This window comes from Lates calcarifer, unplaced genomic scaffold (assembly GCF_001640805.2).
Source record: "Lates calcarifer isolate ASB-BC8 unplaced genomic scaffold, TLL_Latcal_v3 _unitig_5786_quiver_433, whole genome shotgun sequence".
NCBI lineage: Eukaryota > Metazoa > Chordata > Actinopteri > Centropomidae > Lates > Lates calcarifer.
Window position 1 is genome coordinate 306,655 of NW_026117727.1, and position 27,743 is coordinate 334,397.

At 40.8% G+C, this 27,743-nt stretch overlaps 1 protein-coding gene across 1 annotated transcript; it reads right to left on the bottom strand.

The window, feature by feature from the left end:
* Positions 1 to 802: 802 nt before the first annotated feature.
* Positions 803 to 26,037, bottom strand: cavin1b (caveolae associated protein 1b). The gene is made up of 2 exons (XM_018666549.2): positions 25,165 to 26,037; positions 803 to 3,809 (listed from the first exon to the last, which is right to left on the bottom strand). Exons 1-2 carry the CDS (start codon positions 25,693 to 25,695, stop codon positions 2,931 to 2,933), a joined length of 1,410 nt encoding a protein of 469 aa, XP_018522065.1. The 5' UTR covers positions 25,696 to 26,037; the 3' UTR covers positions 803 to 2,930.
* Between the last annotated feature and the right edge of the window lie 1,706 nt (positions 26,038 to 27,743).

Genomic DNA, 27,743 nt, shown 5'->3' on the forward strand with positions numbered 1-27,743 from the left:
AACAGAGAATGAGAGATGACTGAACACTAGAGGTCAGTGTCAGACCACAGCAATAACACACAGTCTAAACTGGTTCTACCAGAGGTTTGTAAGATTTGTCTTGGTCCTTATCTCAGTTTATTTATGAAACACATTTTTAAATAACACATAACAGGTTTTTCAGAGGAAAATTCCCATAAGAAAATAATGAAAGTGAATAACATTGGTGACTGAAATGTAATGGAATCTATGAATGAGCTGTCACTAGCCTATGTTTTGCAGACCTTCATTTTCATGGGTATGGGTTATTCTTTGGGAACACTGGCGAAAACGTTATATGGCATGAAACAAGGTGTGTTTAAAAAAAAAAAAAAGACAGCGATTATTCTACAGTCAGTAATGAAAAGGAGATGACATCAGCCTAATGTAAAGTGTGATTACATACAAAACATACACAAATACTTTATTGTGAGCTCATGAAAATGTAGAAATTGCCTTGCTTCTACATAATGGGTAAATTAAACAGAGTAAGATAACATCTCAATATTTAAACAACAAAATAACAAAGGGGGTTGAAAAAGAGTTTTGCATGAGTGATATGTAACTTTAAAAAAAGGAAAAAAAGGAAAATTTCTGGATAAGCATGAATATGCACTCTATGTGTCATGTATGAATAATTTGGCTATTGGGAATCTGCATCTTAACAATCAATGAGAACTGAACTGAAATTTAATAGACAGTAGATGAGTAATTTCCACACACTCCTTCCACTGGTTGTGAGTTAGTGTAGTTTCTTGATCAGTTCTGCTATTTCCTCTTTACATTTTTCCTCCTCTTTCAATTTTAGTGATCATCTACACCATCCAAACACAAGCACACTCTAAACAACCCCTGAAGTGCTTTTGCAAATATGATAAGATTTTCATTAAGCTCTTTGAATTCAGAATTTTCAGCAGACAGCTTGTAGTCAAATAAAGTAAAACCTTTAAAAAATGCATTTTTTTAAAACTTGGGTTATTTTTATAGTATTGGCTATCATCCCGACTGGTTATAATGATATTGTCTTAACCTGTAGAGACCTGGGAATATGGCAGCCCATGGTTAGATTATACTGCTAGGATGCTCCAGGCACCTGCTGACCCAGGTGTGTGTGCAGTTTTTCTAAGTTAGAATACTACCTAACCCTGGCTTAGCTCTAAAATATTTTTGACCACTTAAAAGCCCAACAAGGTTTATCACCCTATAAAGTTGAATGTGTTAGCAAACAGTTGCCTATTTACACATCAAGCAGATTTGATCTAACATTCATTTTTGTTTTTGTGCCCACCTGGTAACTTATGTCCAATACTCACCCTCCTTTTAGGTCTGTTTTGGTCTCCACCAGCTACAGAGAAAAACACCTGTTCCTTCAGCTACTAAATATTTTACTTTCTTCATCAGCTATTAGCTAACTTTGTCTGTTCTTTGCTGCTGAGTAGGTATTAGGTAGGTAGGTTTATTATAGCTTTTTCACTGAAAACAGCTGCCTGCTGCTGCTGGAAAGTTAGTTATTGAGAGCGGTGAGACTGAACCAACTGAACCCAAAACAATGAACTGACAGATACAAAAATCTATGAGGAACTGCAGCATCAGGTGATACATCCCTCCATACGCAGGGGCCTTAAGATTAGGTAATGAGGGAGGACCATTCCGTAGACACTTACCATGTCAGGTGATACTTTAATGGTATATATTTACAAAGAAAGTTTTAATAAAACTAACATAAATCAGCTAACATACATCAGTCCTGGAGCTTTCAGGGCCAGTTGAACTCTAGAGCAGTTGCCTGCCCTGCTCACTTAGCAATCCAGACATTGGGGACCATTGCTGAAAAGAAGTCTGACAAGTTAAGTGACATGAGTAGTCAAAGAATCCGACAGGGTGGAAACAAACAAACCCAAAAGTTAGCCAAACTTATATAGAAGAGAAAACAAAGGCAGAAATAGCCATCCTCCTGGTTCAACTTTTACCTCCTGTACAATGCTTACCATACTTGAACTTGTACACTGTTAGCCCAGAATTTGTTTCTGCTTAAACAATTTAAGTAAATATGACTTTAAAATATCTCATCTGATTGCATTATTTAATCACTCTTAGCATTTTGTTTGAGAGACTGAAATAAACCAATTTCTATCCCGGACCACACCCTCTCACCTATTACTGCAGCACTTTGCTAGCTTCTGATTGGATAATTCTTCCAACCAGTTTGGATCTAGGATTTGCTCAATGACAAAGAAAATAAACAACATGTTCTCTTCACTGTTTTTCACGTGGTCAGTCTGTTGCTGCAAAATTACTTTAGATTATGTTTGAATTTTAATGTGACTAAAAGCTATTCCACGATTTATACCAACATATTTAAGTATCTGTCCAAGCCCGATGAACCTTGAGGTTGCCCATTTTTGCCATTGTGTACTGCATATTCTCCAAAGTGCAGATTACTGCCACCAACAGATATCAGCTACCCTATCTCCAGTCATTTTGGGGAATGGTGCTTTCAACCTCTTCAAGAGTAGTTCTAGTAGTTCTAGGACTAGTTCCAGTACGATTTACGATTCAAACAATAATGGAAACCTGTTCAGTGAATGATTATTACTGACATTTTGGGTGCAGTTTGCCATATAAAGTGCTATGGATAAACTATTGGCTTGATCAATAACTGTCTGATTGTCTGACTAATCTGTCAAATTTGTGGCAATATTGCCATGCTCCCAGATCTTAACATTTTGGTGAGTACAAAGTTAATATAACTGATGGGAATAGTGGCCAAAATAATAAAAATAAGACCCAACTATAAATCAACCGTAATTATTTTTTAACAGTATTCTCAACAATTTATTCAGTTTTTGCAGAACACTTAGGGTTGGTGCAAAGGATTTTGTTAGGATCATGGCAAATTACTCGTTCTTTATCTAATCACTGTCTCTATCTCTGTCTTCATTCTCATGCAGGGCATCATGGCTGTCCTCCTCTTCATCCTCCTCCGCCTCTTCTTCATCCCCTCCTCCATTCATCATCTCCATCTCAACCTCGACTGCACCTTCCTCAACTTCCCCATCCACCCCACTGAAAGGCTCGGCATCCTGGGACACTTCCACCATCTCAGTGCCTTGGACCACCTCGACAGCACCCTCGCGGATTTTCTTGACATGGAAGGTGAAGGGGGGCACCGTGTACACAGCAGTCTTGGAACGGGCGTAAACAACATGGTCTGGTGTAAAGGCCTTCTTCATCTTGTCACGGGATGTTTGCATCTTTTGTCTGCGCTCAGGGTTGACAGTCATGCGTGTTCCAAGCTTTCCCATCTTCTTCTCAATGTTGTGACGGGTCTTCTCCAGGTTCTCCTTAGTCTTCTGCTTGGTCCTCTCCAAATTCTCCTTGGTTTTCTGCTTGGTCTTTTCCAGGTTCTCTTTTGTCTTCTGCTTTGTCTTCTCCAGGTTCTCCTTGGTTTTTTGTTTGGTCTTCTCCAGGTTCTCTTTGGTCTTTGCCTTGGTCTTATCCATCTTCTCCTTTGAGAAGACTGTCTTCAAGGTTTGTACGCGCTGCAGGCTACTGCGCTTGATGCGTTCAGCACGAGACTCCTCAATGGTCTCCTCAATCTCCACCCCTTCTTCATCTGATGACAGGTCTACATGGGGTTTGTCTGCCTTCTCTCCTTCTCCTCCCTCCTCTCCAGGCTCTTCCGCAGTTTCCTTAAGCTCTAGCAAGCTGCCTCCTCTACTTCCTGACACAGACTCAGAGACCTTCATGGATTTAGAGATGCTGAGTTTTGAGGGAACTTTCACTTCATCCTGTGGAGAAGAGAACATAAACATTGTTAATGCATGTTTAATGTGATTGGTAGAAGTTCCTCAAAGTTCAGGTAGCAAGATGAAGAATCCCCTGTTGAAATTTAAATTACAAGTTTTACTTGTAAAATTATGGTCCAGGATAGCCAGTGGAGGTGTAGGCACAGAGACATCTACTTTGTAACATACAAAAGACAAAAATATAGCATGACAGGTCAAAGTAACTGGAAAGTCATGGAGAAAAACTAATATTTAGACGTGAATGTGCACTCAATCCCTTTTTTAAGAAGAATTTACCAGTTCATTTTGGACCACTAAAGAGCAGTAAAACAAGCTGGAAACACTACATTGACTAAAAGTTGACAGGGTAAACATGTTAGGAAACAGTTGCATATTTACACGTCCAACAGTTTCAGAGAGTTGTCCACCTGGCAAATGTAAACCCAATATCCACTCAGTTTTTTTTTTATCCACCGACTCCTGAGTAAAACATAACTTAAATTGATGTTCCACTATGTTCATTAGCCAGTTGCTAACTTTGTTTGTCTGCTGTAGTTTACAGTATATTTAATCAAAGTCTTTTCAATGAAAACAGCTGCTGTTGGAAACAAGGTTTGTGAGAGTGGTAAGACATAATCTCTACATCCATAGTTAAAATAAAATGATTGATTAGAACAGCTTTAGGGTTAAAATTTAGGCTTATTTAAAAGTAAAACTTGCCTCAGTATTTTTGGGATGGGGGCACTGGAAAAAGGAATTGAATGTCTTCATTATTGAAATACATGTACAGTATCTATGTCTATTTATGCATTTTCCTTTCTATGTGCACAGGTACACACAGGCTGAGCATGGTTCACCATTCAGAGTTGCTTCACAATAGAGGCATTAGAGGAAATGGAGATGTGAGGTAAATGCTTTTGACAGAGGCAAAGACAAAGTGGAATCTGTAACAAGAGTCCAGGGTTTACTCATTTATGTCATACCAGAGGGAAGATATGACAGAGAAAAATGTAACCGTCTCAGAGACTAAGTAGTGGAAACATGAAATGGAAATAGGCTTCGGTGGAGGTGGAGGTGGAGGAGGAGGTGGTGGCGGTGTTGATCCTGATGAGGAGATTCTTGTCAGGATCAGGGTGACCTGATGTTTAGTCTAATCATGTTTCTCTCTGCAGGCTGTTACATGCTGTGATTCTCTCTCATCTTGTGTTCACCCAGAAACACTGCATTACCTCACACACACACTTGCCTATGGCTATGCATATGTTGCACTCGGCTTTGTAAACCAAAGGTGTCACTGTTTTGCAAGTCTCAAGTTAAGACCAACAAGTCCAAAGCCAAGTTCAAGTCTGGAACTCAAATTCATTTTGCACCCTTCACCAAACGTTATGCCAGAGAAACAGTATATATAGTATATATTGTAGAATTTATATGTATTCCTTTCAAATAAACAGATCAGGTGTCAAAATAATTTCTAATTTCTGAACTGAACATGTTGCGTTGTCCCACCCCAAACAATCGACCCATTCCTTTTGGACACTCCATTAGCTTGTCTCTAGCCCAACCCACAGGACAGATGGTCAAATTTCCACACAAGATTTGTTGCTCATGAGATGAACCAATAAACCATTTTGATTTTAGTGACCACATAATCTTTCCTCTAGCATCCCCCTCAGGACAAAGTATCCCCACTACTGGCAAGACTGCAAGAACAGCAGTTCAATCAGTCTGGGTGTTATGAACCTTGTAGCCTAAACGATCCTCTAATTAGGCTTTGGGTGTTTAATCGTATTACATAAATGTCTTGCTCAGCACAGTTTTCCCTCCTCCTGTACAGAGCACCATACACAAGACACGAGTAAGACTGACTGACTCCACCTGACCCTGGCCCACCCTGATAAAGCATTCCTGCACAGCACCACTTCATACTCTTCTCCTTCTCCCATCATCTACTCCTCCATTCCCATGGCCCTTCCATCTCCCACCCACCTTTTTCTCCCCTTTTTGCATTCCAGATGAGGGAGTCTTTCTTTCCCTTTCTCTCTTGTGTCCCCTTCACCTCGTACATACAATACTCTGACTTGTTAATGAAGGGATGGGAAGGAGGGGTGAGGGGAGGGGGGTCTTCCGCTTTCCATCACGGCAAATCTTCGTCCAATTGGGCTCCTGAATGTCTGCATGAGGGCCAATACTTGTATGTATTGTCTTTTCCTCTCCTTCTACATGCCTTTATGGTCAAAACAGGAACACAGCAGAGCCAGAACAAAGGACCACAGGGTGGGAGAGGGGGGTGGCTGTAAGGTTTGGAAAGGGGAGATATTTTTCTGCTGTTGTATGAACTGAGTAATAGCACAAATGGGATGATGCTTCAGAGTCTTGGAAAACCATCTGCTCAGCAGGAAGATGATAGCATCAAAGTGTTGGCTGGAAAGTGAAGGTATGAGAGTTGGGGGTGGGTGAGCAGAGGCTTTTGCGCCTATTGTTTTCTGTTGCTGTTCAGTGTGATGGCAGTTTTATGACGGTATTGTACTGCAGTATCTTGGGTAAACTTGACCTTGGATGGGGGATCTTTTCCTGAGCAGCTGTGTTGACAGGCAGGGGTGGTGGAAAATACCTGTCTTGCTCAGATTCATTACATCTTGTTTTAATCTCAAGGACAATGCAGTAGGTACTGTAAATCGCTTAAGCAACGTGTGTTCCAAGTCTTTGACAAGACTTCATAGTTTCTCACAAGAGCTCTGCAGTTTTTTTTCTTGTGAACTGTATCAGGAGAATGGGGTTTCCTGTTGTATTTTAAAGGAGTGGTTCAATATTAATTAAATTCTGTGACTCCTTGTCACAAAATATCTGATATATTATGAGATATTTTACTTTAGTCTTCACTTCCTGTAAGTGTTGTTTCAAACCAAATTCCCTCTGCAGAGTTGTGGAATTTCAACTTCTTAAACTTGCAGTGATTCAAGATTTATACAGCAGAAACACTGCAGGCATAAAGTTGGTCTTGGTCATAGCTCAGTTATGAAATCCGATTACGCCATGGCAGTGTCTCTCCTGCTGGGCTGCTGACTGTGTTGTCAGCTGGTTTTAACTCACCATAACACCAGTAGTTACAGGATTGGCTGTGTGTATTCTGGCAATGGGCACGCAGCTCTCAGCAGGCAGAACTTACCTGACACTGGAGCTCAGCTCGTTTCAATAAAATCTCTACCTCTATCACAATTAGATTTTTGGTTCGGGAAAATTATTGCCACCACTGCAAGGTTATGAAGTTGTAATTCCACAACTCTGCAGAGGGCCTTTGGTTTGGAACAACATTTACAGGAAGTGGAGACGGTGGCGGCACCTGGTTGAGGCAAGGAAGTGAGAGAAAGGTAGATTTAACTTGCCAACAATAAGTTAAATTTTGGTCTTTGGCATACTTACATAGTGTGTGCCTGGGAAAAGCCAGTGTTAGCTTGGGGTGAAGGAGGTCATGGGTTAATGTGTTTGCATTAGATGGATTAAACAGAAGCTGGGGTAAAGGAGAGAATTCTGAGTGTGTGTGTGTGTATCCAAAGTTAATGGAAAGAGTGTACAGGGAAGTTCAGGCATTCACCTTGGTGTGTTGACTTCCTGACCCTCCTAATTTAATAGCACATTGTTCTCCGTGAGGCTGCTGTGCCAAAGACAGGAAGGTACACTCAGAGCCATGGAAAATAGACGAATGAGGTACGTAATGGTTCTGTGAGTAAGAGTGTGGGTTTTCTTTTTTTTTTTTTTGCATGTGTGTGTGTGTGTGTGTATGTGTTAGAATACATTTTGCCCTCAGCCCTTGCATAACGTGTACAAGGAGTTAATTTCCATATCTGGTTTGCACTGAAATTACAAAATGACAGTCAGGAGGGAAGTTAGTTGCAAAACATGTAAACAATGTGTGTGTGTGTGTGTGTGTGTGTGTGTGTGTGTGTGTGTGTGAGTGTGTGAGAGAGAGAGAGAGAGAGGGAGAGAGGGGAAGAGAAAGAAAGAGGTGGGTGGGGGAGGGGGAGGGGTAGGGAGGACCCGGCCACTATAACCCATCCAAAACTTAGGAAGTCTGTGACCATGTACAGACTGTATAGTGCACCCACTGCACACAGCAGGAGGTGGAAACTGAGCAGCACTTTTCAACCTGCCCACTGTACAAAGACATTAGACACAAATACTGCCCAGACAGTACAACCACCAAAAAGACTTTGAAAACATGGTTAATAATCCCCTCCAAAGAAAATAAAGTTTTTAACTTTTACTAACAGTGAAAGTAAGTATAGATGTGCTTCCAGTCACCTTTTTAAGCTTGTGTTTTTTATACTTTTCATGTAGTAAAACCATCTTAAACAAAATATTAATCATCGCAGATTATTTTTACATTCTTTAAAACGTGTCTGGAGGGGAACTTTCAGAACAAAAACTTCAGAGACAGAGAGTCAGTGTGTCCTGGAGCAGTGGGAGTAGCTGTCTCATGATTTGTGTCATCACAACATCAGGCTCACTTTGCTCTTTATCACTGCTGTGTGCTACTCTCCAACTGCTAACAACACTAACACATACACAGGCTACATCACAACATTACTGACATTGATATTCCCACTTTTTTGTCCTTCAGGTTTCTTTGTTTTGTCTTCCAGTTTCCTCCTCTTTTTCCGTCTGTCGGTGGTGGATAAATTGCTGCGGTGACTCATGGCTGGTGGAACAGCCATTCATCTGAGAGACATTTGCACTGCTTCAACTCTGGCTCTCTCTCTAACAAGCCAACACTCACTTAGTTCTAGCTCTCTCGCATAATACATTATAGATACACAGTTAACAATACTGTTAATATCTAGCAGACATCTTCTAGGACCTTACCTCACAGCTGTATGTTCAGAGGAAACCTCATGTGCAGCATGACCCTTTTACATTTACAGAGATCTAGGAAATAAACATACTGAGCAAACTAGCAAAGTTCAGCCAGGTAGCTGTAACTTAGTTTCGGAGCAGGGATCCAGTGTTGGTTTATTAGCTAGTGAAAATGAAATAATTATCAGACCACAAGCTTTCAGATTTATCAGCCAGAGTTTAGATGAGTTAGCAGATGTTATCCACTCAACACAGTAGTTTGCTACTGGTTTGTCCACGTTAGCAGCAAAGCTAACGTTAGAAAACATTAGCCAGCTAAAACCACAGCAACCAAATAAATTTCACAGGCTTTGCAATTACGTCAGCTCACCTGTCCAATAGGAAGGGAGCCAGCTGTGGTTGGGTTTGATCCCCAAAACCAAATGTAGGTCCCTCCAAGTCACACGCCCAGCCAATATTGACCTAGTTTCCCCCCAGCGTTGTCTGGCCAGACAGGATTCATGACATAAGGTTTTCTGTTTTTTGTTATTGTGTGGCGTTTGTGTTCAGTGTATTCAGGGCCAGTATTCATAACGGTAGCGGACTACATTCTGAAGCTAATGATAGTACACTGCCAGAGATGTAGTGGCACAGAAGAGAGGCTTTTATTGTGGCAGGGCACACAGGAGCAAGCAACATGAAAACTGGACCCGAGTCCTTTACATAGGAATCAGTCTACATGTTGTCATAGGCAACAGGGAAAGTCAGGGAATGAATCATTTCTTAATGTAATTTTACAATCTTTTCACACATTGGCAACAAAAAAGCAATTATAACATCTACACTGTTTCAAATTCTCCCATACAGGGAGACCTTTAAGCTTTTATTTGTTAGTTTATTTAACAGGGAGCAGATGGAGATAGACATTGTTACATATGGAGCAGCTGTGCAACAGCCATAATGCATATAGTGCATCTAGCTGAAGCTAATTTGCAGTCTTCCTCTCCCTGGTTAGGCTTTACTGATTTATTTATACTAAACCTCAAACAACCACAGATTTTGCAGCAAAGCAAGTTTAAACTGAAGTGAGGAGGTAAGAGAGGAGGTAGCTAACAATATGAAGGCCAGAGTTCTTACAAAGGCCCATCATTGTGTATGTTTGTGTGTGTGTGTGTCAGTTGCTGAGATCAGCTGGCTGGTGCTCTGTGTTGTCAGCACAACACAGTGTTTCTCTCTCAGTGATGAGTGTGCATGGTGACTCCTGTCCCATCCTCACATTTTCCTACTTTAACATTTGATTTTATCAGATTTCATTTGCTGTTAACCATTATACACAGGCCTGAAAAAAAAAAAAGAATAAGAGTCTACAGCCATGTGGTCATCTATCCAATCCAAACAACAGCTGCCAAAAATAATGATAGATGAAAAGTCAGGGGTTCACTAAAATCAATAGAGTGTGTTATCTGTCACCATGACTATCAACATTTCATGATATCCAGCAGTTGCTGTGATATTTTTCATGCCTGTGTGTTTCCTGAAAGTTTCCAGTCAGAGATGTTTGGGAACGTTTATGTCGGATTGGATATTTGGATTTTTTGGGGCGTAGCTATTAATCTGCACAGGTGAACCACAGCAGCAGCGACAACATCAGAGCAGTTATCTGAGCCAAGTGTGTGTACACACTTCCTGTCTCGGGCTGAGAGCTGTTGAATATAAGTTGTTTTTTTTTTTAGTTGCTTCTGTTTGTTACAGCTCTCTCTAATTACTGTATTGTATAAATTCTACAAATAAAAATCATGCCAGAACTAACCATTCGCAATTTTACTGCCTCCATTTGCAGTCAAAAACATTTTGGTGTGTTTGTGTCTCCATGGTAACAGTGGTGAGCCTGACTGGAACTATAACGTTTCCAGATGAAAGGAAAAAGATTTTCACTAGAAAACAGTCGAGTCAGAGGGCAGGCCTACTGCTGCTGGAGGTGTGTGTGTGTGTGTGTGTGTGTGTGTGTGCAGGGAAAAAACACAGATGTGTGTGTGTATGCATGTGTGCATGTATATTTACTTGTATGAACATATGTGCTTATACAGACATGTCCATGTGTGACTGTTTGACTGTGTCTGTGTGAGTGAATGTCCATGTATGTGTGTGTGTGTGTGTGTGTGTGTGTGTGTGTCTGTGGGATATAAAGTACACCATGGAAGTTTTCAACTCTCAGCCCACACTGTAACCACTCATCAGGCCAAAGTAGAGAGAGAGAGAGAGAGAGAGAGAGAGAGGAATCCCGCTGTAACACACCCCTCTCTGTTTCTGTTTTCCTGTTTAAACTCAAACCACCAAGAACTCCCCTACTGCTGTGGAAAAGCCAGATGCATGTGTGTGTGTGTGTGTGTGTGTGTGTGTACTGTACCTGTGTGAGCAATACGCATACTGTACTGCGTGAGCGTTCCATTACACACGCGCTAGCTATGAGGGGATGTTCCAGTAAATCCAGGAGAATGGCAAATGCTCATGATTCAACTGCTGATTTAAAAAGGAACTGAGAGCAGCCTAAGAAGCAAATGAGGACACCGCTTTCTTTTTCTTGAGCTGTGAAATTACAGATCCATCTTACTTAAGTTTGAGAAAACATACACATAAAAAAATAATGGGCCTCTGAAATTAGATCAAAGTTATGGGAAGCAACAGGGCTCATGGGAAAAGTTTTAGTTTTAGTTTGCACATTTCAAAAAGTTATATTGGGTTTAAGTGTAAAGACATGTCCATCATTAGGTGACCTGCAAACAGAATGAGGGAAGCAAACCAACCATGTTTGCTATTAAATAATGTTTGTTGTCTTAGAATTTCACTTTTGCAATAAACACATATTAATATTAATTGTTTTATTGTTCATTGTTTTACACAATGACAATAAAGAGTCTATTCTATTCTAATCTGTGTGCAAAAGTATCACAAGTGGACAAGAGTCATAAAGTAGGACGAGTGGCTCACCCCACCATTCACACAGCTCCAAAAAGCATCTGAGCTAATGTTCAAGCAGACATTACTGTGATAAATCAAAAAAAAAAAAAAAAAAAGTCAACCAAAAAGAATCGTGGAAACAGGCAGAGCGAGAACACTTCCACATGTTGAGACCAGATCTTGGCTAAATGTGGACCGTGTTGAAATGATGAATTGGGACAGGACCTGGGTCATGACTGATTATGTTTCACAAGTTCAGAACACAAATACAGGCAAGAAGGCAGACTGAGAGAGGGCTGATATCTACAGTATGCAAAGTTTGCTAACGTTAGCCTATAGCCACTATAAATTAATATTGGTCATAGTATCTCCCTGGCACCAGGTACCAGGGAGTGTGCTGAATTCAACGAGTGTGAGAATTTAACTTCATTTGTAAGAGAAAGATTATTTGCTCATTCCTTCAAAAGTTATATAAGCATCAGCACACTGATCTATCAGTCTGATCCTAATGCCCACCCTGTCAGACTGGGTCCTTTGGGTGACGGATGTGTAGGCATACATTGCTCCGATCAGTCGAGAGACTGTGTGTTTGTTTGTGAGTACGTTTCTCATGTGAGCAGCATGGGAAAGAGTGTAATGGTCACACACACCATAAAACTCTAGGGAGAGAGCTCTGTACTCTGCTCCTGTTTTCCACTCGTCCCCTTTAATCAGAGACATGGGACCAGAGAGAGAAAGAGAGATTGCTATATAAAGTGATGGCATGCCGTAGGTCCCGCGGGGGGGCGGGAGGGATGAGTCACCAGGCCTGTTGTTGAACTGCAGTAGTTCTTTTTCTTTCTTTCTTTCTTTCTTTCTTACTTACTTTCTTTCTTTCTTACTTACTTTCTTTCTTTCTTTCCTCCATATTCTATTCATTCCCTTCACCTCTGTCTTTGTTCCTCTCTAACTTTCTTGCCTTCTACTCTTAAAGTTTGTGTTAGGAGAACAAACTAAGGTTCTCGGCTCACTGAGGAATGAAAGAGATCAGCGTTCACAGCTCCATGGCAACAGAACAAATATTTCTGTGCCAGATTTATGCCACATAATCGCACTTGTTTTTGATTCGCTTTCACTTGATGACATAGTCTTTGTCCAGTGGCATGAAACAAGATAGGGTGGGCAGAATACCCCAGCAGTTTTGATTTAAAAATCTCCTTGAAGGAAACTGATTTGCATGGAAACTGAATTATGTTACTCTACAGACTGTGATCTCTTTTGTATACCACATTTTGCTTTATATTTATGCTTATGCTTTGTTCTTTTGCAACATATTCATCAGAAATGAGGTGGAAAATTGAATCCTTTCTACTGGTATTTTTGTGGGTTTGATACAAATCAAGTTTACGCAGATATGTGCTCAAGGTAACGGCCATATACTGAGTCTGAAAGCTTTTGCTTTCTCCTGCCAACTGAGCTTTTATATGTTATCTGCCAGCCCTATAAAGTGAAGGAGCGCAGGTGGTGACTGACTGATACATGCTGAACTGCAGCCCATACACCAAAGAATGTTGAAGAGACTGCTCGGGGGGCTTCAGGGCTTGTCTGATTCCTGACTCAGTGCTCGTTAGCCTGTTAGGGTTGCAGACTGCAGACTTTGGAGAGTTTCTATATGCTAATAAAGATTTAATTTAACTCCCGAGGTCTCTGTGTAAACTCTGTGTTGTTGGTTTTTTTTTTTAACCAATTATTATGTATCCTTTTATATCTTAACTTCAGACAGAGCTGAGCTATGACAATAAAGACAATAAATATGACAATAAATATTCTATTCTACCTAGCTGTTTCCCCCTGCTCCCAGCATTTATGCTAAGCTAGGCTAACCACATCCTGACTTAAGCTCAATGGGTGACACACAGACATCAATCTGAACATCTGACTCTCAGCCATAAAACAAATGAGTGTATTTCCTGATATGCTGAAGTTCACATCCGTTATCACTATGTTCATCATCATCTATCATATCCTCTCCTCTCCTCTGATCCAGTGTGTCTCCTTGTGTTATTATGTGGCCAACATGTGATGACAATATTTCCTACAGTACTTGAAGGCAGTACAACATGTTCTTGTGTATTCAGAATGTGGAACCTCAGACCACAACAGTTTGCATAAACCATCTACGTAAACATCGGAGCTTTGTAAGGACATGGGTGTCGTACAAATAAGGATTTCTTGAATTGTTTCCAAGGCTGCAGACACGTGTGTGTCAGGCAGCTCTGTGCTGTTTTCATTCTCACTCCTTTCAGCTCTCACTGCAAGACACAGCTTGCTATTGTTGACTATCACTGGAGGTTGTCTTTACGACAGACTCTGGCTCATAGGCATTCTGATCATGTATTTTCATGTAGGAGCATAAGGAAATACATTCACATATGCACGCACACACATTCAAATGTAGTCCCATGGACACATACAATCTTTTGTAATGTCTAAACACATTTTAATTTAATTACTAATTCTAGTATGAGTGTACCATTCCACTGCCATACCGAAGACAAGTTTATTCAAATACACTTGCACACTTTGAAGTTCTAATCACAACCCAGCTGAATGAAGGTATCAAACTATTATTTTTGATGGGACGAGGAGCTGAAGCTTGGCAGTCCTGTCCTCCTCCTGGGTCTATGAACAGTTCCCCACGCTTGACTAAGAGGGATTTGGACAGTGAGGGATGACAGCGGTCGTTCCCATGGCCACCTCATGTTACTCTTTCCAATAACAATGGAGGAGGCTGGTGTTTATGGAGAGATTTATGGAACTGCAGAAGAAGTGGCTTCCTCCACTGCAGTTTGCTCCTGTCCTGCTCTGTGCAGTGTGAGCTCCGCAGTGATCAGTTGATGAGAGACTACCTACTCTGAAGTAAGGGTTGAAAAAGTCCCTCAAAATGGCGTTCTAAGAAATGTAATTGCTTCTTGTTCTTGCAGTGCAGACACAATAAAAAGGGGAGGGTTCTCCAGTTGTTCTTACAACTATGAAAAAGTTCCTCCTGTCAGAAACCAGAGAGGGGACCTCCCTGCCTGATGAATAAACTCCACAAAGTCCTCTCCTGCATGACATCTGGGTTTATTTCCTCAGAATCTCATCCAGAGCCACAGAGGCTACTTTAATAAGTTCTCATAATAATCAGCATAATGTGTAAAATAGGTGGCCTGGCCTTTTAAGGTCTGTGATGCCAAGGTCATGGTGTAACTATGTCTTTATCTTAACACAGCACATTATTTTTAAATGTTTAGATGCTTACATCCTTATGGTTAGAGGACCTTTGTTGTCATGGCTACAATAATAAAGGTTAAAGGTTGTCAGAAAACAACACTGACCAGTTTCACATGGGAAACAAACAGCAGGCTCCCGTGTCTCCTGGCTTTTGTCAATCACCCATCCACCCCAACCTGTGTATACTACATCACCTGACTTCCTCCCTTACTACCATCATAATTACTATGGCCAATAGAGGTCAGATGACTTAACAGATCTTTTTTTTTTTTTTTTTTTTTTTTTTTTTTTTTTTTTTACTGGAGGACAGTCTCTGTTTCCCCCTGCTTCTAGTCTTTATGCTAAGCTAGGCTAACCACTTCCTTACTCCTGCTCTTAACATGCAGAAATGACGTTGATATCTATCTAAATGTCTTACAGTGAATAAGTGAATTTCCAACCACTCATTTAAAATCTATACAAACCTCTGAAAAAAAAACATAAGTTGGAGACAATAAAAGCTCCTCTCAATCACCAAATATAAGTTCAGCTCACACAGAGACTCATTTCTAACCCTTTCCTGCCTTAAGGCTACTGCTCATGCTCACTGAGGAAAATCCAACACTTGCAGAAACTAGACAACCTGGATGTTTTGCACTATAATAAACAGGAAATGGTGTGCGTCATAAAATTCTTCTGTGTGCCCAGCATCAGTAAGAAGAGGATCTCATCTGAAGTTATATTCCCAGTCACCTATGGAAGTGGCTACACTACTTGTCCTAATGTCTTGAGTTGAATATCGAACATTTCAAAACAAAAATATAATGTGCAACATGTGCTATATACTGTACTATGTATTATTTATTACATGCATGAGTGTAATTATCTGTACCAAAGCAATGGCTACAAAAAAAACAAAAACTCAGAAATATCATCAGTATTGTTTCATTGTTTGGTTGGCAGTTTCATTCTACTGCCATATTCTGCATTAAAAGGAAAACTAACCTGCTTAGTGTGTAACAATGACTCTCTTATCTCAAGATAGCAAGATCATCATTGTCAGCTATTGGAGAGGTCTTATCTTATTTTTTCCTCCCAGTAATCATGACTTCAGTGTGACATTATATGACACAGGCTTCTGCACTTTGCAGTCTGCTGAAGTGAATTTCCTCATGGACTCACTCCTGGACACAAAGCGAAGTTAAGAAGAGATCCTAATATTCCAGCCATCATAGAACTAGATGATATGGTAACTTATCACAACTGTTCCTCTGTTCAAGGCCAATAAATGTAACTAACTATGAGAGAATTCAAAGTTGGAATCATATGACGAAGTGGATCATATGAGGAAACAAACTAATATTTTCAGTAACCACAGCTTTTGACTATGAGTCATCCACTTCTGACTCATGTGGAAAAGCCTCTTCTCAGAAAAAAAAAAAAAAATGATTTGGATCTGAGAGATAATTTCTGTATTGATGTCAAGTGAGCAGCATTAGAGCAGATTTATCATGCATTTCACCACAGCTGAAAAATTCTGATGGTGTTTTTATACAGCAGTGGGATTAAAACCATAAAGTGTGAAACAGTGATAGATGGCTCCCTTTTGAATTACTACTGTAGGGAGAATCTAATGTAGTAGATGGGAGCACTTAGCTGACAGAAACAATATCAAATGTTACATGCTACGGTATGCTACATCCAAACTGGTTTGAATTTGAAGGACAAAGATGTGTCCACAGGATGCAGCACCGTCTGCTGCATCCTCCTTGGTATGCATTGCTACACTTGTGTACACAGTAATACATGAATTCCCCATTCCCTGAGGTGAGTACAGCCAAACAGTAAAACTACAATACTTTACTAGACAGTAAAAATGTTTGCTCCTCTCTCTTTTGTATGCAGTTTTTGGCCTTATTTTTAAGATATGCACTTTGACTGAAGTAGAACTATATGCAAGCATGTGTGGCTCAGAATCTTTGGTAGGTCATCATTAATCAGTCCAGTGGAATAAAGTCTAGGGGAAGGCTAACACCAGTTTTAACCCCCTAAAGCTGCATTTTTGTCAGCATGACTGGCAACATTTAAAGGTAGAGTAAGCAATCCAAAGCAAATATATTAAAAGATCTCAAAGCACAAGGATTTATGGCTATCAGGGACAAATGATAAACACTGTGGTGTAACAATATGAACCAAGATGAAACTTGGAGTAAAGATGAACTGTACAGGAATGGCACCACAATAGCATTCGGGTTGAATAAGAGCAGAAGTACATCAGACAAAGGAAGGTCAGATAAGTACTCTGCAAGGATATCAAAGTCAGGAAGAAAAATGATGACTGATGATATATCTGCATGTGACAAACAAGCAGATGTTGTGTCCTGAGTGTCAGCTGAAGTCGTCTGGGCCCAGCCTCGGATTTGGAAAACCAAACAGGAACACCATCTCTAAAAGGCCCTTTCCTTCTCACAATCAAACAAGTATGCGATAGTTGCTATTTTTAGATGGCTCTCCCCTTCTCTTTCTCTGTCTCCATAAGCCCTTTGTTACCTCACTCTGTTTCCCTCCTCCTCTCTCCCTTCCTCCCCATTTTGTCATCAAGTTCTCATCAGTGTCTTGACCGTGTTGCCTGACATGTACACCACCCCTACACACTGTACCAAAGAAAAAAAAAAAAACACTCCAGCAAAAAGCTCTGCTCCCAGCTGTAACAATGTTAGACACAATCTGGCCTGTAAACTGAGCTGAGGGTATTTCTGGCTCACATGTCCATATAAGGACCTGGATCGACCTGTGTGAGAAGAAGAGGTTCACTCCTGATGAATTTACATGCAAAACACTGGGAGCTGATCGCTCCCATGCCGCTGGTAAAATGTGAACTTTACACTGTTGCAGATCTGGTTTAAATCTTTTGAGGGCAAAACATCCAGAGTAGCTCATTTGTAAATTACTTGGATAAAATTGTGATTGCAGTGAAATCAGATGGCAGTCTGATAATGTGGTTCTGATCGACATGTGGGGAGTGTGAAGGCAAAAGGTGTTTTGGTTGGTGTTGGAGAGTGCAGCATAGAAGAAGAGGATGAGAGAAATCTGTTCTGACAGATTGTTTGTGAGATTTTCTTTCCACTGTCCAAGATCATGATTCCTTTGAAGGTCATTTATACTTAAGTGCTAGAGTTGCAGGCAACTTGGCTTCTTTTAGTCTCTTGAACATACTTTGCCTCTTATCTGAAAGGCTTCATCAGAGACCAAATAACTACTCCACTGGCACAGCATAGGAGGGCCAGCACATCAGGACAAGACTCAGCTGTACATCTACACCTAAAAAAGAAGGAGGTCTCTTTTGAGGATACTAATGTCTACATCTTGGACATAGAGGACAGATGGCTGGAGAGAGCAGTGACGGAGGCCATTTATGTCCATCTGGAACATCCATCATTAAACAGTGGTGGTGGCTTACGACACCATTTTATCAGCGACCTATAACACAAACAACTTAACGCCCATTTACACCTCAAACCCATGTGATCCCAATGACTCACATGACGACAGGGTGGGTCAAGGACTGAAGACCACCTCCAAGGTGACAGACCCACCAAGGGTTAAATACCTGGGCCTTCCTGGACCAACTTTTAGAACTGCTGAAGCCTTTCGGATGAGAGGTGAAATGTCCAGTTGCCTTCAACTCTAGCACTTAAGAGTAACGTGACCTGGATGACTGAGAACCTACACAGTCATTTATACTTTTGGCTTTAAGCTTCAGTGATTTAAGTGTGAGATGTATCCCTTGGTATAGTGACCACTTGCAGGGTTAGTTGGTGAACTGCGGTGGTTGGTGAGCCAACTGGTAACAAGCCTTGTCCATGACTTTAGCACACTGTAGGTTTCCTATGCCAACTCTGAAAAAGTCAAAACCTACTTTTCTACCAGTTGAATACTAGCAGACAGTGGACCTCTGAGAGACCAGTAATGTACAGAGGTCAGCTGGCTAACCAGTAACATGCTAGCATGTGCTGGCCACAATAGCCCACCAGCCAAGGTTGCTATTTTCCTGTTAGAATTAAGAAATAATGAAATGAGAAGAGGAAGATGATGGAGCAGTAAGGGAGTTGGGAGGGTGTGTAGGGTGTGTAGGGTGTGGTGGGGTTAGGAGGACACGATGCAGAGTGAATTTTCCTGGTGGGTGGAGGAGCTGGGAGGAGGGAGGAACAAGGCTGTGACTGGTTCCACACAAGAAGGCGGGGGTAAGAGGAGGTTAGCATGGAGAGTTGGGGATGCCTGTGCTATGAATCAGCTGTCTAAATATGGTCTCTGCTCTTCATTGCAACACACCCATCCACTCCCTTTACAAAGTGCATGGATATCGCCTCTTCTTCAAGTTCATCTTTCAGTCCTACTCTCCCACATATATTATTCCAACCTCTCTACACAGTATGTTTTTCTCTCAGCTTATCAGTCTCTAATGTCGGTGGCAGAGATGTGCACAGGTACATTCTGGGGAAGGTGGGTATATCCCTGGTCTTCACAGTCATTGTCCCTAAATCCCAACAGAATGTGAGGCATTAAACCAAGTAATCCGGGGTATTATATCAGGCCATGTCTAAAGGCTAAATTCTTAATAGCTGTTCAGAGGCAGTGAGAAAAGCCTGCTGCAAGGTAAATGCAATCAACTGTACTAATAGGGGTCATCTCACAGGCAATCATGGGTGTTGCACTCATTTGTAGACAAGAGTGACAGAAGTAATAGTGATTTGAAGAATGAAAAAAGTTCAAACCCTGTCTCAAAGTTCAAACCAAAATGACATATTAATGATCTGTTTATGAAAATGATTTGAATTGTCAAACCAACAACAGCTTTCAGATTTGAAAATACTGCAACACCTGTTTCTAATGAATTTGAACAACCTATGACTAAGACCCCTGTGAGAACCAGCTTTGGGGATGTGTTGTTAGCACAATATTCTCAAGGGATGTAAATAAACTTAAAATGATCCATTTATTGGTCTGCCCAATAATTGACTTGTAGATTAATCAATGCAAGTTAAATCTCATTGATAAGTGAGTTCTGGCCACTTCACAGAAAACACAATGTTGACATAAGGGCTGACTCAAAGTGTCAAATCTTCACTTGTTGCCATGGTAATCAATGTTCAAATTAGCATTTGAATGCTTATTATTATTATTATTATTATTATTATGTGTTTCCTGCGTATATGGTGTTTCATTGTTTTGAAACAGTGACAATAAAGATCTATTCTATTCTATTATTAAATATATGTTACCTCAAAAATTGCATGAAGCCCATGAACAACATTATTCATCATGCATCAGCATTCATTATAGTATACAGCGCATGTTATTTTAAAGGACATGATCCTTTGACAGGGTCACAATTTACAATCAGCTAGCAAGATCTAGAGTCAAGAGTCTGCAATAACTAAGTGCAGTAACTAATATTTCCATCACTCTGTTGTGGCCCCTCTGTTTCTCTCTCACACACAGTGGGGTAGAGTTGTCATATTGGATCCTCAGTAAGTGCAGTACGTTCTGTTCTCTGACACCATATGGACTCATCTGTTAAGGAACTGAACACAGATGTAAAGGAGTAAATCTCAGGCTTACTGGACACTGAGGCTTATATGAACTAGACACACACACACACACCTGGACAAAAACCCACCTGCATGCAAACGCACTCCCAGTGGAGGACAGCTGCCACTGATTAGTTTCCAATTAGACATCATACAGTAGCCTGAGCAGGACCAACATACCACTGACGTCATGGAGTATTGTTTGCATTGTTGGCATTAATCACATGTGGTTTTGGTTTGGGTTTGACTGATCTTATTTTGACTGGTAGAGATGATTTGTGCCAGAATGAAATATAATGTAATCTGACTTAAGTCATGCCAAAAAAAAATCCTATATGGTAAAACTCTACTGAAACCAGGGGGAAACATATTCATGCATAGTTGTGAGGAATGAGGTCTCTAAGTTTTAGGGTTTAATGAATATGTATTTAAGTGCATATATTCATATTTATCAGTCTGGGGTCAATGACATTGCTCTTTCACGAGGAAACAAGATGAATAAAATCATGAATTCTATCATTTAAGTCAGGACCACAGGGGGTGAGCTGTCCCTATATAACTGTAAACACTACTCAGCAACAGTGTGTTTTTTATTATCAACTGAGCAACAGGGCAGGGCTTTTCCTCAGGGAGCACAAACAGCTCAAATACAAAACAGGGGTGTCTAAATCTAAACTCCCACTTCACACAGACTGACAAATGAGAAGCACTTTGGAAAAATGTCTGGAATAGATGAGAAAACAGTATCTGTTGATAGACTGCATGTGTCACAAAGCTACAAATAGACTCATAATAAATCACATCCACCCAGCGGAGAAGATTATTACAGTGCATTCAGAAAGTATTCAGACCCCTTCACTTTTTTCACATTTTGGTTAAGTTGCAGCCTTATGCTAAAAGTGTTTTATTATTATTTTTACTCAACGCAAATTTATTAAAAAGGAAAAACAGAAATATCACATTGACTAAATATTCAGACCCTTTATTATGACACTTGAAATTTAGCTCAGGTGCCTCTATTTTAGCTCCTGTCCTTATAGGACCCTTCCAAAAAGTCCAGTCTGCTCTGACTGGTCAGCTGGCCTACACTGTTGTGATTAGTCAACCACTCAGAGTGTGTGTCTGAAATGTTACAAGGTGGCGTTGGTTCTGTCGTACCAATTCGAGCCCTGTCTGAGTCTGGTAGTGAATGTCAGGAAGAACAAGCTGAAGCTGACCGAGACTGAGAAGGACACTTCCCAGTGATTTTTATTTTGAAACGGTATTACGTTAAAGGGTCTGAGTCAACAGGCTGCTGTCTATTTTCCATGCACATCTTCCCCACTGCACTAAGAACACTTTCGACTGAAAATAATTCAACTTTTGTAACACTGCTGTGCTTGTTTAGATCACTTCTCTCTCACCAACCAATCTAAAACAAGAAGGGGCAGGATTTACAGTAACAGCACTGTCAAAATTAGAGTGGTGCAGGGATGACGTATTTTTGTAGGCCAGCCCGGAAGTTAGCATCACCCGGGTTCCCTCAACAAAAAGCCAGTGAGATTTTATTGCAGAAAATGAGCTCAGTGACCAACAAAAGTTTGTGATACATGTTTTTTTCAGCAAGATAATTGTAAGAAATGAACACCACTGTTAAAGCTATAAACATCACGATTGCATGACATCAAGGTCACAGTGATAGTGATACTTTGCAAGACGTTGACAACCTCTGTAGTCTTATTTAGCTACTTGTTAGCAACTGCCTTTTTTAAGACACACAAGATTTTAAAAATCACATGTGGGATATTTTCTGATGTATTTTATGTTGCAGAATAAAACATGAAAATGTCTTGAGCTTGTGCTGAAACTAAAGACTCATTTGAGACATTTAACCAAAAACCCTTTCACTTTGGAATGAGGGGACCGGGAGGGCTAAAATGCTAACTGCGTTTTAGGACTCATTCCTGCACCACTCTGTTTTGATCTAACATTGACGGGTTACCACGATCCGTGAACTTTGGGCTTTTACATGTACAAGAAAAGGGAAAAAAAAAAAAAACATAATGTGGGTACTTTAGTGCAAAGTGTCACTTGCAATTTTTTTTGTCAGGTAAATTTAAAATAAATGTTCCAAATAGAACTCAAACAATATTTGATTTTAGGGTGTATACCAATATTTATACTTAAGAGTTACAAAATTGCGATATTGTTTTTTTAAAAAAACATAAATGCATAACATGAAAACAATTTTTTTGATAACAAACTGAGCAGCGTGTTGAACAGTGTAAAAATGAACCTGTCAGTGCCCTCTGGTGGACAAAGTACGCAAAGGTGACACAATTTCTAAATGACCTGATCATATCTCTTTCATCTCTCCACTGACATTATACACATATAATCAATACACCAGTTTATATGTGCTACAGTAATACTGGTTGATATCACCTGGTTGATACACTGGTTTAGTTCTAATAATGTAAACATACTTAAACCTTTAAGCAGATTGACAGCAGTATGAAAATTGCAGCCTAGTTTCTTTTTGTTTGTGTTTCAGTGATTTTATTTAGAGAACCAACACAAACTACTGCAACTACCTCTGCTGCTGCACATATCTCTGTACAACAACAGCATTTCAATTGTTGTGAGTGGAGTTATGTGTGCATGGGGGAATAAAGTCGTCACTACTTATGAGTCCTAACAAAGGCCACAAATAAACAGTGTCACAGTTCACTGGGGGTATTGGTGGAGTCCCTGTCGACTGCTGATTTTGAAAGAATCTGCCCTTAAAGGGCAACAGAGTAGCACAGAAAATTGAAAACAGAACACATTGTGGTTTGCGTTTTTAATGAAGATTAATCTGACATTATGTCATAGTTGGCAACTGTAAACAAAGCCAGTGTTTTGAGTTAGTGAGGGAGCCAGAGATAGGCATTTCAGGGGGAGTTTCTCTTGCCAAAGGGCCCAAGAAGTTGGCTAACAAAAACCCAGCCCTTCTGTTTTTCACTGTGTGGTATTTCAGGTAGATTGTATTGGAAACTTGCAAACCTCAGCTTCAAGACTTTATTATACTCTAATTAAAATGCTGATTTATGATCCTTCCAGATTGAGCAACAGTTCAGTCATTAAATTCTCTCAGATGCAACTCTGAGTTCTGCTCATCTGCGGCTCATTATATATAAAATCTTGTGCTGATATGCCAAGACAAGGAAGCCAAATATATTGTGTAAGTACGTTAGGATCATTCACAGTCAGACAGTCTGGGTTGCCTAAGATGGAGCTCTTATTCCACTTGTGCCCAGCCCCTGGTTAGAGACTGAGCGAAACAGAGAGAGGGAGGTCAGTCCAAGCCACGATGTCTGAGTCAAGGGTGGAAACTCTGAATGTTCTCGTACCACTGTGCAAAAAGCTGAAAGCTATTATACATCACACTGCAGCCTCACGGGCTAAAAAAAGAAACCGGACTCCCCTAAACTCCCCTCAAAAAAAAAGAAGAAGAAAAAAACTTGCTCTCTGTCTTCAAGTGAAACATCTGTCCTAAAGAGCTCTCCTCTCTCCTGTCCCTACTCTCTCCTGGCACTTCTCTGCCTGAAGTAGGACCTGGAGCTCACTTGTGGTATTTTCCATCTTTGTATAAAAAAAAGGGGGGGGAATAAGTGAGATGACTTTCCGAATTAACTCCATATGACATGGGCAGCCAGCAAGCTTAGCTCACATGTGAGGGCTTGTGTTCTTCAGTCATATACATGTTGTGCTATGGAAGAAGAAAACCTGGAAGGCACCTGCAGTAGATTCTGCTTATTGATCCAATGTACAGTAGATTTGGGGTGTGGCAGGGCTGCTGTAGAACACTATCTGGGAGTATAACAATCAAAGAAATATTGCACACCCACGATCATCATGTATTTACTGTAGACACAATTTTATAAAAGCTCATCCTGTGATTACTCAAAAAAAGTCACACATACCAAGCTGAAGAATGACTGGAAGCTGTGTTTTTTGATAAGTAGGTGTGAGTAATATATCCGGCAATTGTTTCCATAGGTGTGGATGTGTCTCAACATTCTTTTTTGACAACTTATATTGAATTACGTTTTTGGTTATTAGCATGAAAAAATTATTTGCTTAACATTTACTGTACATATTGGTTGCTGTCCTGACTTGTCATAGCTGCACTCACTCATATTTGATATATTTAATGATGGTTTATTATCCATCATCATAGTTACACCCCCTCGTACAAAAGTTGTAGGGAGGTGGTCAGGGTGGATGGATGGCAGGCAAATCTGCTGGAAAGTGTGATTCATGTCCCTAACCTGTCTGTGGGAAGCATCAGAGCTGCAGCACGTAGACAATAAATATATCATGTGAGTGATTATATGAAGGAGAGAAAGAGAATGTAAAGAGAATGTTTTTGCTCCTGCAGGTTCAATGATGAGATCACTTCAGCACTTTCTAGAAATACTTCAAGGTAGCTTTGAACCACTCCCTGAAATCCTCCGCACCTCAGCAACCTGAGTAACATCTTTACCAAACCGACACTTTCCTGTTCACTTGCATCAAACCACTGCTGATGGAGAATTACTTGGAGAGTGATGTGGGAGTGAGATGACTTTTCACTCACATTCAAGGCGCCTAAAGGTTTGTTTGGGCCACACCCATCCCTAAACCCATGAGGTGTTGTGTATCTTGGATAAATAACCTTAACCTCAAAGACATAAACCACAACCACACACTGATACATGTGTTTCCACACACAGACACTCTCTCACCTGGTAGATCATGACTTTGAAGTTGCGTCTCTTAAGCAGTTCGGCCTCGTTGGTCTCCAGCTTCTTGATCTGGCCTCCTTGCTTCTCCAGGGTGGCTCGCACCGTCTTGACATTCACGCTCACCTTGCGCACCTTCTCCATCATCTTATTAACGCTGTTGGATGTGGTGCTGTGGCTCTTGGCTAGTTTGGTCAGTTCGCCCTGGATGCTGGTCACCGTACGCTCCATCTCTTGCTGCCTGGCCTCGAGCCCGCTCTGGGTCTGCTGGATCTGGTCCACTGCCCCGATGATCTTGTCGAGCAAAGACAGCACCATGACCCCGTTTGCCTGCGGGTCCAGCTTTGCCGCCTCACCCTTGTCTTCAGCAGCATCCCCCTCCGTGCCCATGGTGGACAGCTCTCTCTTGGCTGCGGCAAGGGCATCGTCTTCGTCATCTGAGGGAGGGAGGTTGACCTCGTCGTCTGAGATCTCAGTGAGGGTTTGAGGCTCCAGCTGGGCACTCGAGGATTCCAGTGCTTCCATGGCTGCCATAATGGTGGATGTGTAGTGTACAATCAGCTAATTGACCTTTCTTCACCTCTGTTTCTTCTAGATCCCTTTTCCACCTTTTCTCTCACCTGCTTCTTCTTTTCTTCCCTTCTCTGGACCTCTGTTCTTTTTCCCTCCTACTTCAAAATTCACTTATCTTGCACCAGCATACATGCACTTTGTCGCTCTTTCCCTCTGTCTATCCCGTCTACTTCAAATCCCTGGAATCAGGCCAGTGTGGAGGGGAAGCCAAGCAATGCTGGATGTTACCACATGAGCGTTAGAATGCGAATGCCACACCAGGGAGAGACAACACTCCAGTCAAGCTAAAGCCGCCAGGGTTTTTTCTCTCCAGCACTCCCCCTTTTTTTCCACTGGACTCTCCCCCTCTCTTCAAACCCCTCCCTCATCTCCTAGCTAAATACACACATACAATAGTACAACTCCACCTACAGCTGGAAGGTCCAGCCCTGTGATGATTCAACAACACACCCCCTTGGTCTACCCCTGTCCCATCAGCATGGTTGGAATAGTTAGAGCAGAGCTGTGCTGATCTGCTTGTACACAAGCTCAGGCACAGCAGACGGAGGAATGTAAGGCAGGATCTGTTCCTGTTTCCACTCCTTTCTCCTTTCTATACAGAACAAGTTCATTTTGTCGGAGGGCTGGATTTATAATGGATGACACCAGACAGTACTTGGGTCTCAAGGAAGAGACAAGCTATGACTGGAAACAAGATGATCTTTTGATGAATTCTAGGCACAGTGTTGCTGTAAAAGTTAACATTTTACACTACATTTTTGTTGGGTAACTTGCTACTAAAAGTGAACTGCTTATGTTTTGCTTACCAATAAGTAATAATTCAAAGTCCATTTAGTAGCATGTCTCTGGAATTTTAAACACGATCCCGGTGCCTCCATCAGTGAAGGGTTTAGTCATGAATTTGGTTCTATGATCCATGACAGTACCACTTGCTGATCAAAAACAAATTCTGACTAATATGTATGTATGTAATATCATTTTGTTATGGATATAGCCATGGATATAATTTAATCCATGGTTTCATTTCTCAGAAAACTTACTTTCATACACAGTGCATTCCGAAAGTATTCAGACCCCTTCACTTTCTTCACATTTTGTTATGTTGCAGCCTCATGCTAAAATTGAATTCACATTCATATTTTACTCATCAGTCTATGCTCAATATCCCATAATGATGAAGTGAAAACAGAATTTTAGAATGAATGAAATATTACATCCATTCAGACCCTTTGTTATCATACTTGAAATTTAGCTCAGGTGCCTCACATTTCTCTGGATCTTCTTTGGGATGTTTCTACACCTTGACTGGAGGACCTGTCTGCAGAGCTCTGAGACAGGATTGTGTTGAGGCACAGATCTGAGGAGAGCTACAAAACCAAGAGCTCTGTAACTGACATGGTAGAGTTTCAAACAACCAGGATTCTTCCTAGAACTGGTTGCCTGGCCAAACTGAGCAATCAGGGGAGAAGTGCCATGGTAACTGAGGTGACCATGAACCTGATGAACCTGGCTGAACTCCAGAGATCCTGTGTAGAGATGGAAGAACTTTCCAGAAAGACATGCATAGGTAATATCAGATAAATAATGACTTTTTAAAACTGTGAAACATATTTCAACAACCTTCTCAACTGGACTCCCAAAATAAGAATAAAAATATAGAGCTTGAAAGTAGTATAATAGGTCACCTTTAATTATGGACATCAACAGCTGCAAGAATTAAATATTTTTGGTCAAGATTTTGAAGAGTCATTTTCCATGGAAAATCATTTTCCAAAATGCACCTTTCAGTCATTACATTCAGATCCTATTCCATATGCATGTTAGTGGTGCTCTGCACAGCAAGCCAAAACACTTGGAAAAAACATTCTAATGCATACAAGTTATGAAACCCACATGACTCCCTGCAATAAGGCGGAAAGCTATCTTTGAAAAGCTGTTTCTTGTAGAAGTCTGCCACAGTCATTTCTGTACATTATGGGAGTTCCATGTTTCCAAAATTGCTCACTGGC

What these genes read in the sequence shown, in the direction of transcription:
- cavin1b (XM_018666549.2), bottom strand. Translation starts at nt 25,695, where the DNA reads ATGGCAGCCATGGAAGCACTGGAATCCTCGAGTGCCCAGCTGGAGCCT. An exon ending in TCAAAGTCATGATCTACCAG is followed by an intron (nt 3,810 to 25,164) that starts GTGAGAGAGTGT and finishes TCTTCTCCACAG; the next exon opens with GATGAAGTGAAAGTTCCCTC.